The 14,047-nt window shown below is 39.0% G+C and overlaps 1 protein-coding gene across 2 annotated transcripts in view; it reads right to left on the bottom strand.

Annotated features, from left to right (window-relative positions):
* The window catches only part of CACNA2D3 (calcium voltage-gated channel auxiliary subunit alpha2delta 3), a 494,630-nt gene that overhangs the window by 256,257 nt on the left and 224,326 nt on the right, over positions 1–14,047 (bottom strand). For both annotated transcript variants that reach the window (XM_079964982.1, XM_079964983.1), the window contains exon 9: positions 7,518–7,592. In XM_079964982.1, the coding sequence (XP_079821108.1) occupies positions 7,518–7,592 (75 nt within the window). The remainder of the gene's footprint in view (positions 1–7,517; positions 7,593–14,047) is intronic.

The raw sequence follows: 14,047 nt of genomic DNA, 5'->3' as shown, positions 1-14,047 counted from the left end.
TTAATTAGACAGTGGCATGCATTAGAATAATCAACCAATTAATTTTCAAAAAAAACACTGTGGGAAAACTTTGATTACAATCTGAAACAAACAGTGTACGATCAAAGAAAACCCACTACAAAAGTTGGCAAATAAATATTCACCAATGTAAACAGAATTTCACTGTGTGTACTCAGGAAATAAGCAAATTTATTTATTTATCTATTCCCCATCTACTATCCAAAGACCTTGGGATGGCTGACAGGATATCTTAAACACAACAAAACGGACAAGAGTTCTTCTTCTTCTTTTTTGGCAATGACTCATAGCCGAGTAAGATTGTCTTCCATAAACACAGTTTTAACAATGAGTGCGTAAGTGACTGTGGAGGCCAATTCTGGACCCACACATCCTTCAACAGTGGGGACATTGCTTCCCGGGTGGGAGTTGATCATGGTGTGGATTTGCCAAGCGTGCCTTCCTTTTAGCACATTTCTCCCTTGCGTTCTGAGTTTGAGTACCTTCAAAGTCCATGACACCTTTTGTAAAGGCTGTTCTCCAACTGGAGTGCTCACAGGCCAGTGTTTCCCAGTTGTCGGTGTTTATACTACATTTTTTAAAGTTTGCCTTGAGACAGTCTTTAAACCTCTTTTGTTGACCACCAGCATTACGCACTTTGCTGCTGAGATTGCTCAAGGAAATGAACACCAGGATTTCTGGGGCTATATCCAAAGTTGCAGCTCTGAAGGCACAACAGACTTCTATGTTTGCCATAGAACTTCCTTTTTCCCCCTGTACCCTCCACCCCACCCCATCCCTGCCCCTCAAAATCAGCATCAGATTGGGGAACCCTCGGAGCATATTTTGGCAACCTGCATGCGAGGAGAGGAAAACAGAAGTTCCACAGCATGAGTGGAACTCTGTTTGCACAGCATTGGATACAACACCTGTACTTTGATGCAACTTTGTAGTTTCCCAGGGTTTCTGGATCACAATTCTCAAGAACCTGGCACACATGTTTCTGATGCTGCCTGCTAAAGACCCCAGCAGCAGTACCTATCATTGCCACAGAAAGCTAATTTCAACAGAAAGGGAACATATTTTATTAAGTAGGAGTAGGGAGAGTTGGTGTTGAGTCGTTTCAAATATGAGGCTCAAATTTTGAGTAATTTCAGTTTGGCCTATAATTAACTCTTGACTTCCAAACTGGGGAATTTCTTTTTCAAAATTCTCCAATTCTACACGTCAATTGTATTGCTAGCAGATACCTATTCATAACTGGGTTCCTGTTCTCAACTTGGCTCCAATAATTTGGAAGCCTGAAAACCCAGCCATATATATGTTTACTCCAAAGTAAGAGTATAAATCTCTTCTTTAGTTAGGTCGATGCAATAAGATTCCAGTTTGCTCCAATCAGTTAAAGGAAAGTCTGGTAGGTGGCTGCAGGAAAAACTGGAGAAATTACCTCCGCTTCCTATTCATGGAAGACTTCTGTGAGTAAAGAGACACAACTGGATATGACCCTGTGCTGATGAAATAAAATTCAACAGAAGGTTCACATTGCTGCAGAGAGAGGAAGGAACAACTTTTGTTATACTCTGAAATTTGATTGTATATTGCTATCCACCTTGGATGCTACCAAAAGATGGGATACATTCTTTTTAATAAAAAAATAAGGTAAAACAAACCTATGAGGACTGGGCACAACAAATGAGGAAAATGCTTTTATAGTGCCATAAATTGACTGGGCAATAGGAACATAAATGAGATAGCTGAACGTTCTGTGTCATTATACCAGTTCAGCCAACCAGCATTATAGATCTCATTGCCACAGCTATAGTTGCAATATATATAGGGGTTGATTCCTAATTTCATTTATTATGTATCTATCACTGAGATGCTCTGTCAACTTAATTTCATCTGGAAGTATTTAGAATAATGTGTGTGAGAGAGAGCTTAATGTATAAAGCAAGAATGCAAATTGCGATACTGTTGCCGTAAATGTGGAGTTGCATTAAATCAGATAGTCATATAATTCCTAAGAGGTAGGAAATTGTAATATGGAGTTTCTCAGACATGAAAACCTCTTGGCCCAACTAAACACGTATTAAACCAGGCAATTGCACATGTTTGTAATTTTGCAGGAAAAGTACAGACAATGATAAAATACTGTCTGCACTATTTCCCACTTTGAAAAGGAAAAAAAAAGGAATGTTTTACAAATTGATACACTGAAAGGCAAGACCAGCTTAATAACAAAACTATAATATAAACCAGACTGGTACTATGTAAGAGCAGAAATGTATGTTTTTACTGTTTAGCTTAAGGAGATGCAAATCCAGATTCCCGCATTATACTTAGGATGATTGCAAATTTCACCATACACTGAACTTTAGTTTTGAGTGAATATGGCAAGGTCGACCCACATGACCACTTTAGAGGTAGATGATTAACCACAGAATTGCTTTTCCCATAAATGTTTACATATCAAGGTAAGAGTTCTTATGGATATGCCCCCACATTGCAAGACCACAAACTACTAGATCCTAAGATCATGTCAGCTGGGATCCAAGGGGTGGTTGCGTACAGCTGCACTGCAGTGCTTCTGAGCCCCAGCTCTTCTTCTGTCCAAGTTATTCCTGAAACTTGGAGGAGCTGGGGGATGAAGGGGGCAGAGATAAAACTCTCACACACACATACACATTTGAATCCCATGTTTGTTAAGTTTTACAGCCATGGCAATTTGCCATATCACCAAAGAGGGGCACTTTGACATGACCACATGGAAATTGATAGGAATATCCACTTGTGGCAACTGTTCTACATTAAAATGGAAATTTGAATCTGCCGTCCTTCTAGAGGGTAGTTCACATGGTTCCACAGTGTGTAGTTTCAGGCTTGTGTGAGCCCCAACCTCACACTGCACATGGAGTATCACTAGGTGGCCTATCCCCATAGAAAGGCATAATCCATTGTGTGCCCCCTACACACACACTGTGTGCTTCTTGGTTTGCACATATGGGACACAGAAGTATATGTGTACACCCAGTGCTTTTTTTTCTAGAAAAATAGGTTCTGGTACTCACAATGAAGTTGTTACAGTAAGCACCACACTTTTTAACAAAACAAAAAGGGTGCTGGTACTGAGTACCCTTGAGTTCCTCCTCTCCCCCCTCCCCCCAAAAAGCACTGTGTGCATCCCACTTTGCAAAGGATGTTCTATACACAATAAAAAGTAAGACATCACAAGCCTCCTCCAGCAACATATTGGGAAATTCAATGAACCAGCCCAAGCACATTTATGGGAACCCTTTCAAATGGGACTGAGAAGCCAGCATAATAGAAATGCAAAACAAATTGACTGCATCAAATTATGGTACCTAATTTCAACTGGAAACTCAGTTGGTACCACATAGTTGCATATATTGCACACACCAGAAAGCATACACTATTCAAAACCAGTGTTTTATAACAGAAACAGAACATCTTAATAAAACATTTTGGAACTAGGTGGCCTGCTTCCTCCCCATAAATTTATTCTAGTGCATGCTGTTCATGTAAACATATCAAATACTTTAACATCACCCTGTCATATCTGACACTAACCTTGCCACTTAACTCAATTCATTAAAACACTTCATTTGATTCAGATGTTTCTGAAAACTCTCTTTGTCTATAAACTGACAAATGAACAGTCTCAACTAAAGTAGATACAATTTAAACTTTTTGTAAAAAAAAAAAAAAGCAACAACATGAATACTTACTGGAACAACTTTTTATTACAAAATGCCTGTAATTAAGATGGGTGGGATGTATACAGAGTAGGAACTTATTTGTTGCATTGATCTGTGCAAGGAGCATAGAGAGAAATGTTGCATTGCAGGGCCAAATGAGATGTGATGTGGGAGACCCTAGACTGGATATCCTAACATTTCCCCTCCCCCGCCCCTGCCTTTGGTTAAATACAGCTGTTGGCAGGCTATGGGTTATGGGTGGAAAACACTATTGAACCAGAACTATTATGCTGGAATTAATAAGGTGTGTGGATGTATCTAAGATTTTCCCAATTCTCTCAGAAGGTACTTTTAATTATGGGTGAGAAAAGCTGCCAGTCCTGTACATGTCTATTCTTCATGTGTGGTTAATACGAGCAGAGGAAGGGGAAAGTTTAAGTCAGAATAACTGAGTTAATCCCTCCTCTTCCAGTGCAATGGTCCCAAGGTAAATCTTCCCTCCACTCATGATTGCTAATCCCCCACCCACCCATTATCTAGAGAGTTTGCTCTCTTGAGGTTTGGCAATCCACTCTCAGCAGTAGGTAATTTTTTCCCAAGCAGCATGTTGATGCAGAATTTTACCCTCACCCTTATGAGTGGACAGTAAAATGAAGAGGATACCAATTAGATGCTACAACATACGGTAAATAGAATCACAACTTTCATCTGGCCACTGAAAAATAGCTCAGATAAAAATGTATTGGAGTCTTGAAAATGGGACTAGCACCCCTTTCTCATGGGAGCCAGGCATAGGGGTTTTTGCTTATGCTCATTGGGCGGCATCCAGTGCTCCTGTGGACTGTCTGCAGCCCCACAGTTGGGACTCCCTCTGGAGCAGAGTTAAGGGAGCTGCAGCGGAGAGGAGGAGAAGGGGAAGGCCTACTGCATAACTGGAAGCCCACTGGTACAACACAGAATGTTCTAGATTGATGAACTAATAACATACAATTAAAGACTACCTCTTGGCTGAGCTCTCCTTTAACTCAAACCCAGATAACAGGCTTTCTAGAACCTTTCAAAAATGACATAAACATGTTCAAGGAGCAACACAGTCAGATGGGTGGGATACAAGCAATTAATAATATTAATAATAATAATAATAATTGACAGTCTAACTTTCAAGAGGCGAATTCTAATCTGGTTATAGCCAATATATTTCATTGGAACATTAAGGTGAAGGATGGGTAAATTATATTATTATTATTATTATTATTATTATTAATAATAATAATAATACAGAGATATGTTGCACTATATTTTAATAAACTTGGATTATGAATTGCTAAAGACGTTTTGGAACTTCTGCTTTGTAGGTGTTATACCATGCTAAAATTTAACAGTCATCACCACAGCTCCTTTAGTCTTTCAAAACTATGTTAGGGCCCTGTTTGTAGTATAGTATTATATGGTATGGTATAGTATAGTATTGTACAGTATAGTATAGCATAGTGTCTTTACCCTTTGGCAAACGTCTTTGTATGGTTTCAGAACACAATATATTTCACCCCTCTTTTCATCCCAAAGAAGGCGGTAAAACCAGAAGATATTTTCCATCACAGGACACATGTTTTTACAAGAGGATGCTTCTGCAATTAATCTTCAGACTATTCAATAGTATAATTACTGTGGCACCAAGTACTAATTAACAAGTACATAATGGAATAAAATGGCATTAAGCAAGCTGTCAGTTTACCATTGCTTAACACCAGTTGGCAAAAGCAGCACATTCAATCTGTCAAAAATAATTCAGATCAACATGCAAACTGTAAAGCTAAGAATATGGTCTACATTTTTTTCTGTGGTATCTAAGAGAATGATTTTTTTTAAAAAAATCAGCCAAATCTTAAACATGTATATATATATCTCTATAACATCTGTAAAAGCAAAAAGAAGGAGACTGTCGCATACGGTAAAACAACAACACCAGAAACAATACAGAATGAAGCATTAAGAAAGATCCAAAATCATAGCATTCTTAAAACTATACATGGACCTAAAGCGCTGGGTTGTTTAAGAACAATTGTAAAATAAAGCCACAATATATCTAGATACATTTGTCATTACTACCCCCCTTACTCATATTAATGGCATAAATTACAGCACATTGCTTTCCATGGAAATTTGCCTAACTCTATACAGTTTGGGTAATGTGAGAGACCTCTGCCAGTCATAGCAGGCAATACTGGACTACATGGGCAAACGGTCTGAGAAGGCAGCTCCCTGTGTTTCTTAGAGTATCAGCAGAGCCTTCCCAGGCAGTTCAGCTGAGGTAGCTATTTGACACTACCAGCCCATACTGGAACCAACAGAGACCAACAACACCTTGCAAGATCAAACTTGTTGTTGAAGGAGTAAGAACTTCACCTTGGGTTCAGTTCATACTGTAACGTTGCCACATGGGTGGCCATTTCAAACAGAAATGTGTGGTGGAGGGCCATTTGTGTGAAGCGACTTGGCTCCCCACATGCTTTGGGAGATTTCAACCACTTCACCACAAATCTCCACAATGCTTTCCAAAGACCATCTAGGGAAATGAAGCTAATGGCTCTTCTAGACTGCAGAAAAAAAGAATGAATTAATCAGAGATCTTTGTTTTGAGAGCCAAGAGTAGAGTCTGCAGCCCACTCTTGTTTAACCCTTTATTGGTCACATCTATTTGAGGTTCTTGTTGTCAATGGCCCTTTCTGCTTGGAGTGCCTACTTACTTTTATGTAAGCTCAAGTTTAGCTTCTCTCTTTTTCCCTTTGTGCCCAAAGAAAGGAATCCGTGAGCTTGAACATTTGTATCAGATTCCAACAACAGATGTCAGTTCCACCCAACTTTAATGCACCACACAGTCACCTAGTTTGCTGAAAGCCTCAAAACCATTCCTAGTCTCATTAGCTTCAGTTACGAAGACATCGGCTAAAATGTTCCACGGCTGCCAAGTATTCCAGACCACTTCATGTGTATCTGATTGCCTGCACCACCCTTTACTTTGCTTACATTCTGATACTGAAAGCAATTATCTTCTGGCAGACTGGGTAAGTTCCTGGTAATATTGTTACAGCAATGAGCACAGTGAGGAGCTGTTTCTGGAAACACACAGTGAACAGATTAAGAAGAAAGCCTAAAAATTGGTGGATTTTATACCAAGTACGTAGACTAAAACTGGTCCAATAATAGACGGGAATTTTATGAAAGAACCAACAATACTTATTATATTGCTATGGTTGTCTGATACAGATTCTATTTTAAGCAAGAAGTACACCCTGTATCATGGGACTTTTTTGTGTGGTCCTTGTATGGCACTAACAGAGCAACATTTCCAGCCACTTTATAAAATGTTTTATTTCCCCACATAAAAAGCCAGGAACCCATTGGCACTGGGTTGCCTAACTTCATCTGGAGAGATGAGCCAGCTTCCCTTGGCTTCTATCAGATTGGCTCCATGGCAGGAGGAGGAGGAGCCGGCTACTGAAGCCATGCTCGACTCTGCACTCAGCCCCCTCAACACTGAAGAATTCCAGGGTTTCAGATGCTCCCCTGCCTTTGAAAGGAGAAATACGGAGCCCCTGAAGCTCATTCCTTGACCTGAAAGAGGCACACTTCAGTGATATCTCCACTGATCATATGCAGCCTCATCATACACCTGTCGTTTAAACGAGCAGAAGAACCATACGTTGCATCCAATCAAACAATGGGATTTCATCCATTAGGAAATCATGGTATTCATCTCATGCATGGCCTTTGCTGTTTCATACCATTTCCATTATTTCTTACCTCTTTGTTGGCTCTGTCTGCTTGAACTAATGTTCCATTCAAGCAAGGTTCTACGTAGTGCAGTTCTTCATTGTACTACAGACAGCGGGTGGGAGGAAAAGGTTGGACATTTAATACAAGCCTTTGAAAGATCTAAGTTAATGAAAGCAAACAATGGAGAAGATTTATCTGGACACAAAACCATCATAAAAAGCAATGGTTTCCTTTCAAACACGTAAGCTTTGTCTTTGTTTTCAAAAAGGATGGATCAGAAACTACCCCATCATGTATATTTGAATGTGCCATTCATGTCAGGTCCTGGCTGAAATGTGGATGATACTAGTTCTCTGCATCATGTGAGCAAACTCTTAACAAATATTTAAATCAGGGCACTGCCCATTGGTTTCTATTGTAGCTTTGCTTTTGTGAGTAGAGTTTATATTCACAGAAAAGGGTGGTCCTGCCTCCCCCTTTGCTCTACAGCCTGCTGTCCCCTCTTGAAAATCTGCACCTGTGAGCTGGTTAACCCTTAGGAATGGTGTGGGATGCAGTGCAGGGAATATCAGGTGGAGAAGTTGGCAGAGTAGTTTAGTGGTATTTCATGCATTGTGACTTGCTGTTATTTTTATTGATTAGAATTTAGTAATTCTTCATTGTAACTGATAAGTGTAACCTGTTTAATTATTATTTGCTGATATTGTTGAATATTGCTTTATTTGATATAAGTTGTTTATTTCAAAGTTATTGTGACTTTTTGTATTGGATCAGATTGTTATTACTAATGTCTGCCTTTTTAATACTTTTTAAAAAAATAATTCAATATTTTCTTGGTGTACAAATGCATGTCTATGTGAGGACCTGATTCTTGTCTCTTTTTTCAGGTTGTAAAGTCTTTACTACAGATCAGTTACATTTCTTACATTTGAACCAGACAGAGGGCCTTCTCGGTAGTGGTGCCCGCCCTGTGGAATGCCCTCCCTTCAGATGTGACGGAAATAAGCAGCTCGATTGGGAGCTGCCAGAGTGGCTGGGAAAACTCAGCCAGATGGGCGGGGTATAAATAATAAATTATTATTATTATTATTATTATTATTATTATTATTATTATTATTATTTTGTTATGAGACATTAATGGTGAGTACAGTATAAAGTCAGGGAAGAAGATTGAGTGAATGTTAGAAGCCACCCAGAGTGGCTGCACCCAGAGTGGCTGCAGCAACCCAGCCAGTTGGGCGGGGTATAAATTTAAATAACAACAACAACAATTAATTTCTGCATTTTGTGAATGGAGGAGCAACGTAGGATCCAAGCGGGGGAGTTGGTGTATAAAAATTATCAATTAATCCTAAAAAAATTATGTATCTCTCCACTTAATTTACATGGTAGCTGTGAGGACCTGATTCTTTTCCCATTCTGCACAGACACGGAGAGACAACAGAATCACAACCAGTAGGTGAAACCATCAGACATTTAGCCTAATTATCACATGGGAACGAAGACAGCGTTGCAAGAATTCATCTACAGGGGGGAGCAAGGTTAGTGAATTGCCTGAGAGCATCCTTGGTTTGTTGTGCTGTGCCTTCTCCTCAATTAAGCTAAGCACTGGTTGCAATCTGCTCCATCTTGGACATCTGCCTCCATCACTCATATGGACAGTTCAATGCTCTCTGATAATCCTTAATTAATTACCCTGGCACGCAGGCAAGGGTGTTTAATCTGGACCATGTCAACCATTACTGAATACTAATCTCCTATTAATAAAACAATCTGAATTCAGATGCTCATCCCTTTGGTGCAATCGTGTTTGGCAGCCACTTTTTGGATAACCCCATTTACTGAAATTGGGGATATTCTAATTTGTTTTAAAAATACCCATAGGTATTTTTAAGTTTTAAAGATATCCTGTTTGCAAAATATATTTCTTATATATCTTATGGTAGATTGGTTTGTGGACATCATAGGATTCTGGAAGATTCTGAACCCAGTTAACATCCACACATCATTGTTCTCTATGTCTCTTTCATAAAAAGGACCTCTATTCTATATTGAAACACCTTGTGAAGAGCATCATCTCTTTTAAATAAAAAATACAGATCAAAGAGGAGTTCACTCAACTGAACTTGGGGAGATTGTTCTTTTCAGGGGCCACCCAGAAAATAAAACTTTCCAAACTGCTCTTCAAACTCATCAAAGTTCAAAAAGCAGTTTGGGGATTTATATATTTTAAGGGGGAATTAGAATGCACACAGCAGCTGCATTTGCCCTTCCTACATCAATTCCCCAAACTGCTTTTTGACTTTATGGGAGTGTAAATAGCAGTCTGTGGATTCTGTGGAGGTAGCTAGTGTGTGAAAAATAAACTTTACGAAACAAAGCAAATGAATTCCAAAGAATATTGGCAAAGAGTCCTTTGAACCACAGCTTAAGCCAGTTTCATATTCTACCCTTTAATGACTGCATTATTTTTCACTCCAGTCTTTACCATTCATCCCTTATTTTTTAAAATAAAATAATATTGCTGCAATTGTTAGCCTCTTTCACCTATAGTACATTTTTTTAAACCCTGCAAGGATATGGTCTGCAGTGCACAAAAAAAGTATATCCCACTATTCAGCATACAAGCTTCCAATGGGGCTAAATAAGGGACCACCAAATTTAAAGTTCAATAAAGAGCTTTGCTGTGTGACTAACATCCAGAATTCATGGCTGATGGAATTCCTGTGCCGTACAGTATTAGTCTGACCAGCCCACATTCTTTTCGCCTTAGTAACAGGATATTTCACTACAAACATCTTTATGACACAGCATATTTCATTTATTTATTTTGCAACCGATTTCTGTAAATCACAGCATCTCATGGTTTTTTGGCCCTTTCCCTCTCATTTCTCTCATGCTTCACATCCAAGATCTCTGGCTTCTGCTCCTCTGCTGTCACCTCTGTGTTTCACCACACTCTGCTCCTGATCTGATAACTCCTCCATTCCCCAGCATCTGTCTCCCTTTTCTCATGCAGTGGTCAAGCCACAATAAGAGTTAAAATTGTGCACATTGTGATAAAAACACAAGGCTTGGTATATACAAAGAATATATATTATTCAGACAATTCCCTTGTTCAAAGATAACAATGTCTCCACATAGCACCTCCAGTTTAAAAGATTTCCGGCTGGAAACATGTCTGCCCAAGTCTCAGGCAATTGGCGTAGATAGCATGGGACAAGATATGGGACAATTACCACATTTTTCGCTCTATAACACGCACCCGACCATAACACGCACGTAGTTTTTAGAGGAGGAAAATCCGTAGACATGCCACCCGTAGGCATTCCCTCCATAACACGCACTGACATTTCCCCTTACTTTTTAGGAGGAAAAAAGTGAGTGTTATGGTGCAAAAAATATGGTAACTCAATTTATTGGAAGTTTATATGTAGTCCGTTTTCAACGTTACACAGGAAGCAGTCTTTAACACTGGTGCATTTAGCTTAGTATTGTCTACATCAGCCTTCCACAACTTGGTGTCCTCCTCAAGATGTTGTTGGACTAAAATGCTTGTTGGTCTTGCTGGCTGGGGCTGATGGGAATTCTAGTCCAAAACATCTGGCATCAGGTTGGGAAAGACTGGTCTTCACTGATAGCTGTTTTCCAGAGTTTCAGGCAGAAGTCTTATTACTCAGTCCTAGCTGAAGATACCAAGGATTACACCTGAGACCTTCTGCTTGTTAGCCATAACCTTTATCAATGAACTACAGCACCTTCCCAGTAGTTAATTTCCTATGACTATCCTTCTGCTCTGAAACAGGAAGGCAATTTGCAATCATCTCCTCCTTTCTGGGCACCTTCCACATAGTTTTTCTAGTTAGTACAGGACAATCCTGCATATATTAAAATGAGCAACTGTGTTGGATCTCTAAGGTCAACCATATTGTCCTTCCTCCTCAAAATGATAAGACAATAATGCTGTTTTGAGGAAGTAATATTTTTCTCCTGCCTTAAAAGTTGCTATGATACTGCTGAAAATCTTTAATTGAATTAAAATTTCCATCCTAGCCAGGGTGTTGTTAATTTAATGCCAAACTCATATTTCTATAAAAGCATTGTCCCCAGGTTTCAGCCCCAGACAGAATTAGCACTATGCTTTTTATGATAATATTGTTAATTTAACGCTTGACTTAGTATTTTACTTCAAAGCAGACTAGGAGAAAATGTCTATTTTTCTTACTACAGACATCTCTGTTCATGCACTGATGATCTGACCTTATACCTTAACTTACGCTACACAAAATCAAGTGCATTGTTTAACAGTTCTTTTTGTAATTCAATCATCTAGTCCATCAATTTTAGATAGATTTTGCAATAACTTACCCATGAAAGCGACAATGATTTTTTGGGTACATTATCTTTTTATGTTTATACTCTGGAAAGGTCTGCATTGGACATTTGTGTGCCATTTATTCATGGGTATATTTAGAAACATAAATTATTAGAGGATGAAATGAAGCCAATACATATCAGGAAAATAACCCATTTATCTGTATCACTGAACTATTTTTCAGTATTCAATTACAATAATTTTAAGAGTTGATTAAATTTTTAATTATGATCATGTGTACTCGCATTGTTGATAATGAGAACTATAGACATAATTCTATGCATGGATGATTGAAAAGATAACCTAAACTATTGCTATGCAAGACAGAGAGATTTGGAGGGGGAAAAAGTTTCCCAAATTTATTATATAATGTGCTTGAAGACAGAAGGGATTTCAGAAAGTGAAAGCAGGCTGAGCATTTCTGAAAATCACACCTAAGGGGGCTCCATTGTACAAGGGGGATTTCAAGTGACAAAGAAGTAGCAGAGTGTCATTAAGGATCCAATGCCGAGGGCCTTCTGGCGGTTCCCTCATTGCGAGAAGTGAGATTACAGGGAACCAGACAGAGGGCCTTCTCGGTAGTGGCGCCCGCCCTGTGGAATGCCCTCCCTTCATATGTGAAGGAAATAAGCAGCTATTCTATCTTTAAAATACATCTGAATGCAGCCCTGCTTAGGAAAGTTTTTAATATTTAATGCTGTATTGTTTTTAACACTCGATTGGGAGCCGCCAAGAGTGGCTGGGGAAACTCAGCCAGATGGGCGGGGTATAAATAATAAATTATTATTATTATATTACTTTTCTGAGGGGGCCTGTATCTCAATGTTTCGCATACAGAAGAAACCAGATATAAACCCTAGGTTCTCAATGCAGGGCTAGGAAAGACTCCTGTCCAAAACCCTGGAAAGTCACTGTTGGTTAAGGTAGACAAGACTAAGTTTTTTATGTATTTTATTTATTTAATATATTTGTTGGTTGCTTTTCTTACCATATAACTCAAAAGCAGCTTACATTAAGGGCCTGTTCACAAGCAGCTGATTTTGGGTGTTATGAAAAAAGGGGCAGCAATTTGTTATTCAATTTATTCTTGCTGTATTTTTTTATAAGCGGGGAAAGTTTGCATAGGGTTTTCTGCCTCAGTTGCCAAAATAAGTTTGTCGGCCTTGGGAACAAAGGCTGTGGTTGGGGAGGGTGCCATTTTTCTACTCTGATGCAGAAAATTGCTTTGGGCCGGCCTTGAGCTTACCCATCCACGCCCTCCCAACAACCACAGCTGGGAAACACAGGAGAACACCCATTTCCTGGTTATATTTTCTGCCTTTCTTGAATAAGCAACAACTGGAGCAATGTTCTCTCACAGTATGTTTTAAAGCTTCTCTCGGACAACAGAATAATCTATTGCATCAAAGCAGGTAGCAAGAGGATGGGAGAAAAATAAGGTTTATTGCATCACATTACTTGAAAATAGGGGTGTAAATGACAGAGTAGGGCAGGGACTCCATTTCCCATCTGCCCCAGCCAGCCCAACCAATGTTGAGGAATGATGGAAGTTGTAATCCAAAGCAAATGGCCAAAGCTTCCTCACAGGAGTAGGAACTCAGAGCAAAAATCATGCAGTTTCAACCAACTGACTTTTGCTCTCTAAATCAGTGTTTCCCAACCTTGTGCCTCCAGCGGTTTTTGGACTACAATTCCCATCATCCCTTGCCACTGGTCTTGCTAGTCATGGGATGATGGGAGTTGTAGTTCAAAAACAGCTGGAGGCACAAGGTTGGGAAACACTGCCTAAATACAACAACCCAATAGTAAATATTGATGGTGGTAGGGTTTCTAGATAAGGAAAGTATTTTCTTAAAATACACTAATTTGTATTTTTTTAAAAAACATGCAGAATATAACTACTTATTAACCTCATGATTAACCACTAAATGCACCTATTTAAATATTTTGATAATTAGGTTGACACATTTAGTCCCTGAAACTTATTTACTGCAGTTTTTGTTGGGCAATAAACCGTTGCTGATAGAGAAGGCAATTAGGCTTTCCTATTATTTGAGCTTCTAGTGATATTAATGTAGTGAGCAATTACAGATTAATAATAAATAAAAATACAGATTAATAAGATTATTAATAATAACAAACCTTTCCTGATAGAGAATGCAATTACACTTTGCTATTATGT

The sequence above is a fragment of the Podarcis cretensis genome (genome assembly GCF_951804945.1).
Source record: "Podarcis cretensis genome assembly, chromosome: 2".
In the NCBI taxonomy this organism is placed as follows: Eukaryota; Metazoa; Chordata; class Lepidosauria; order Squamata; family Lacertidae; genus Podarcis; species Podarcis cretensis.
The sequence above is the reverse complement of the archived record's forward strand: the minus strand, read 5'-3'. Positions and strand labels throughout refer to the sequence as shown.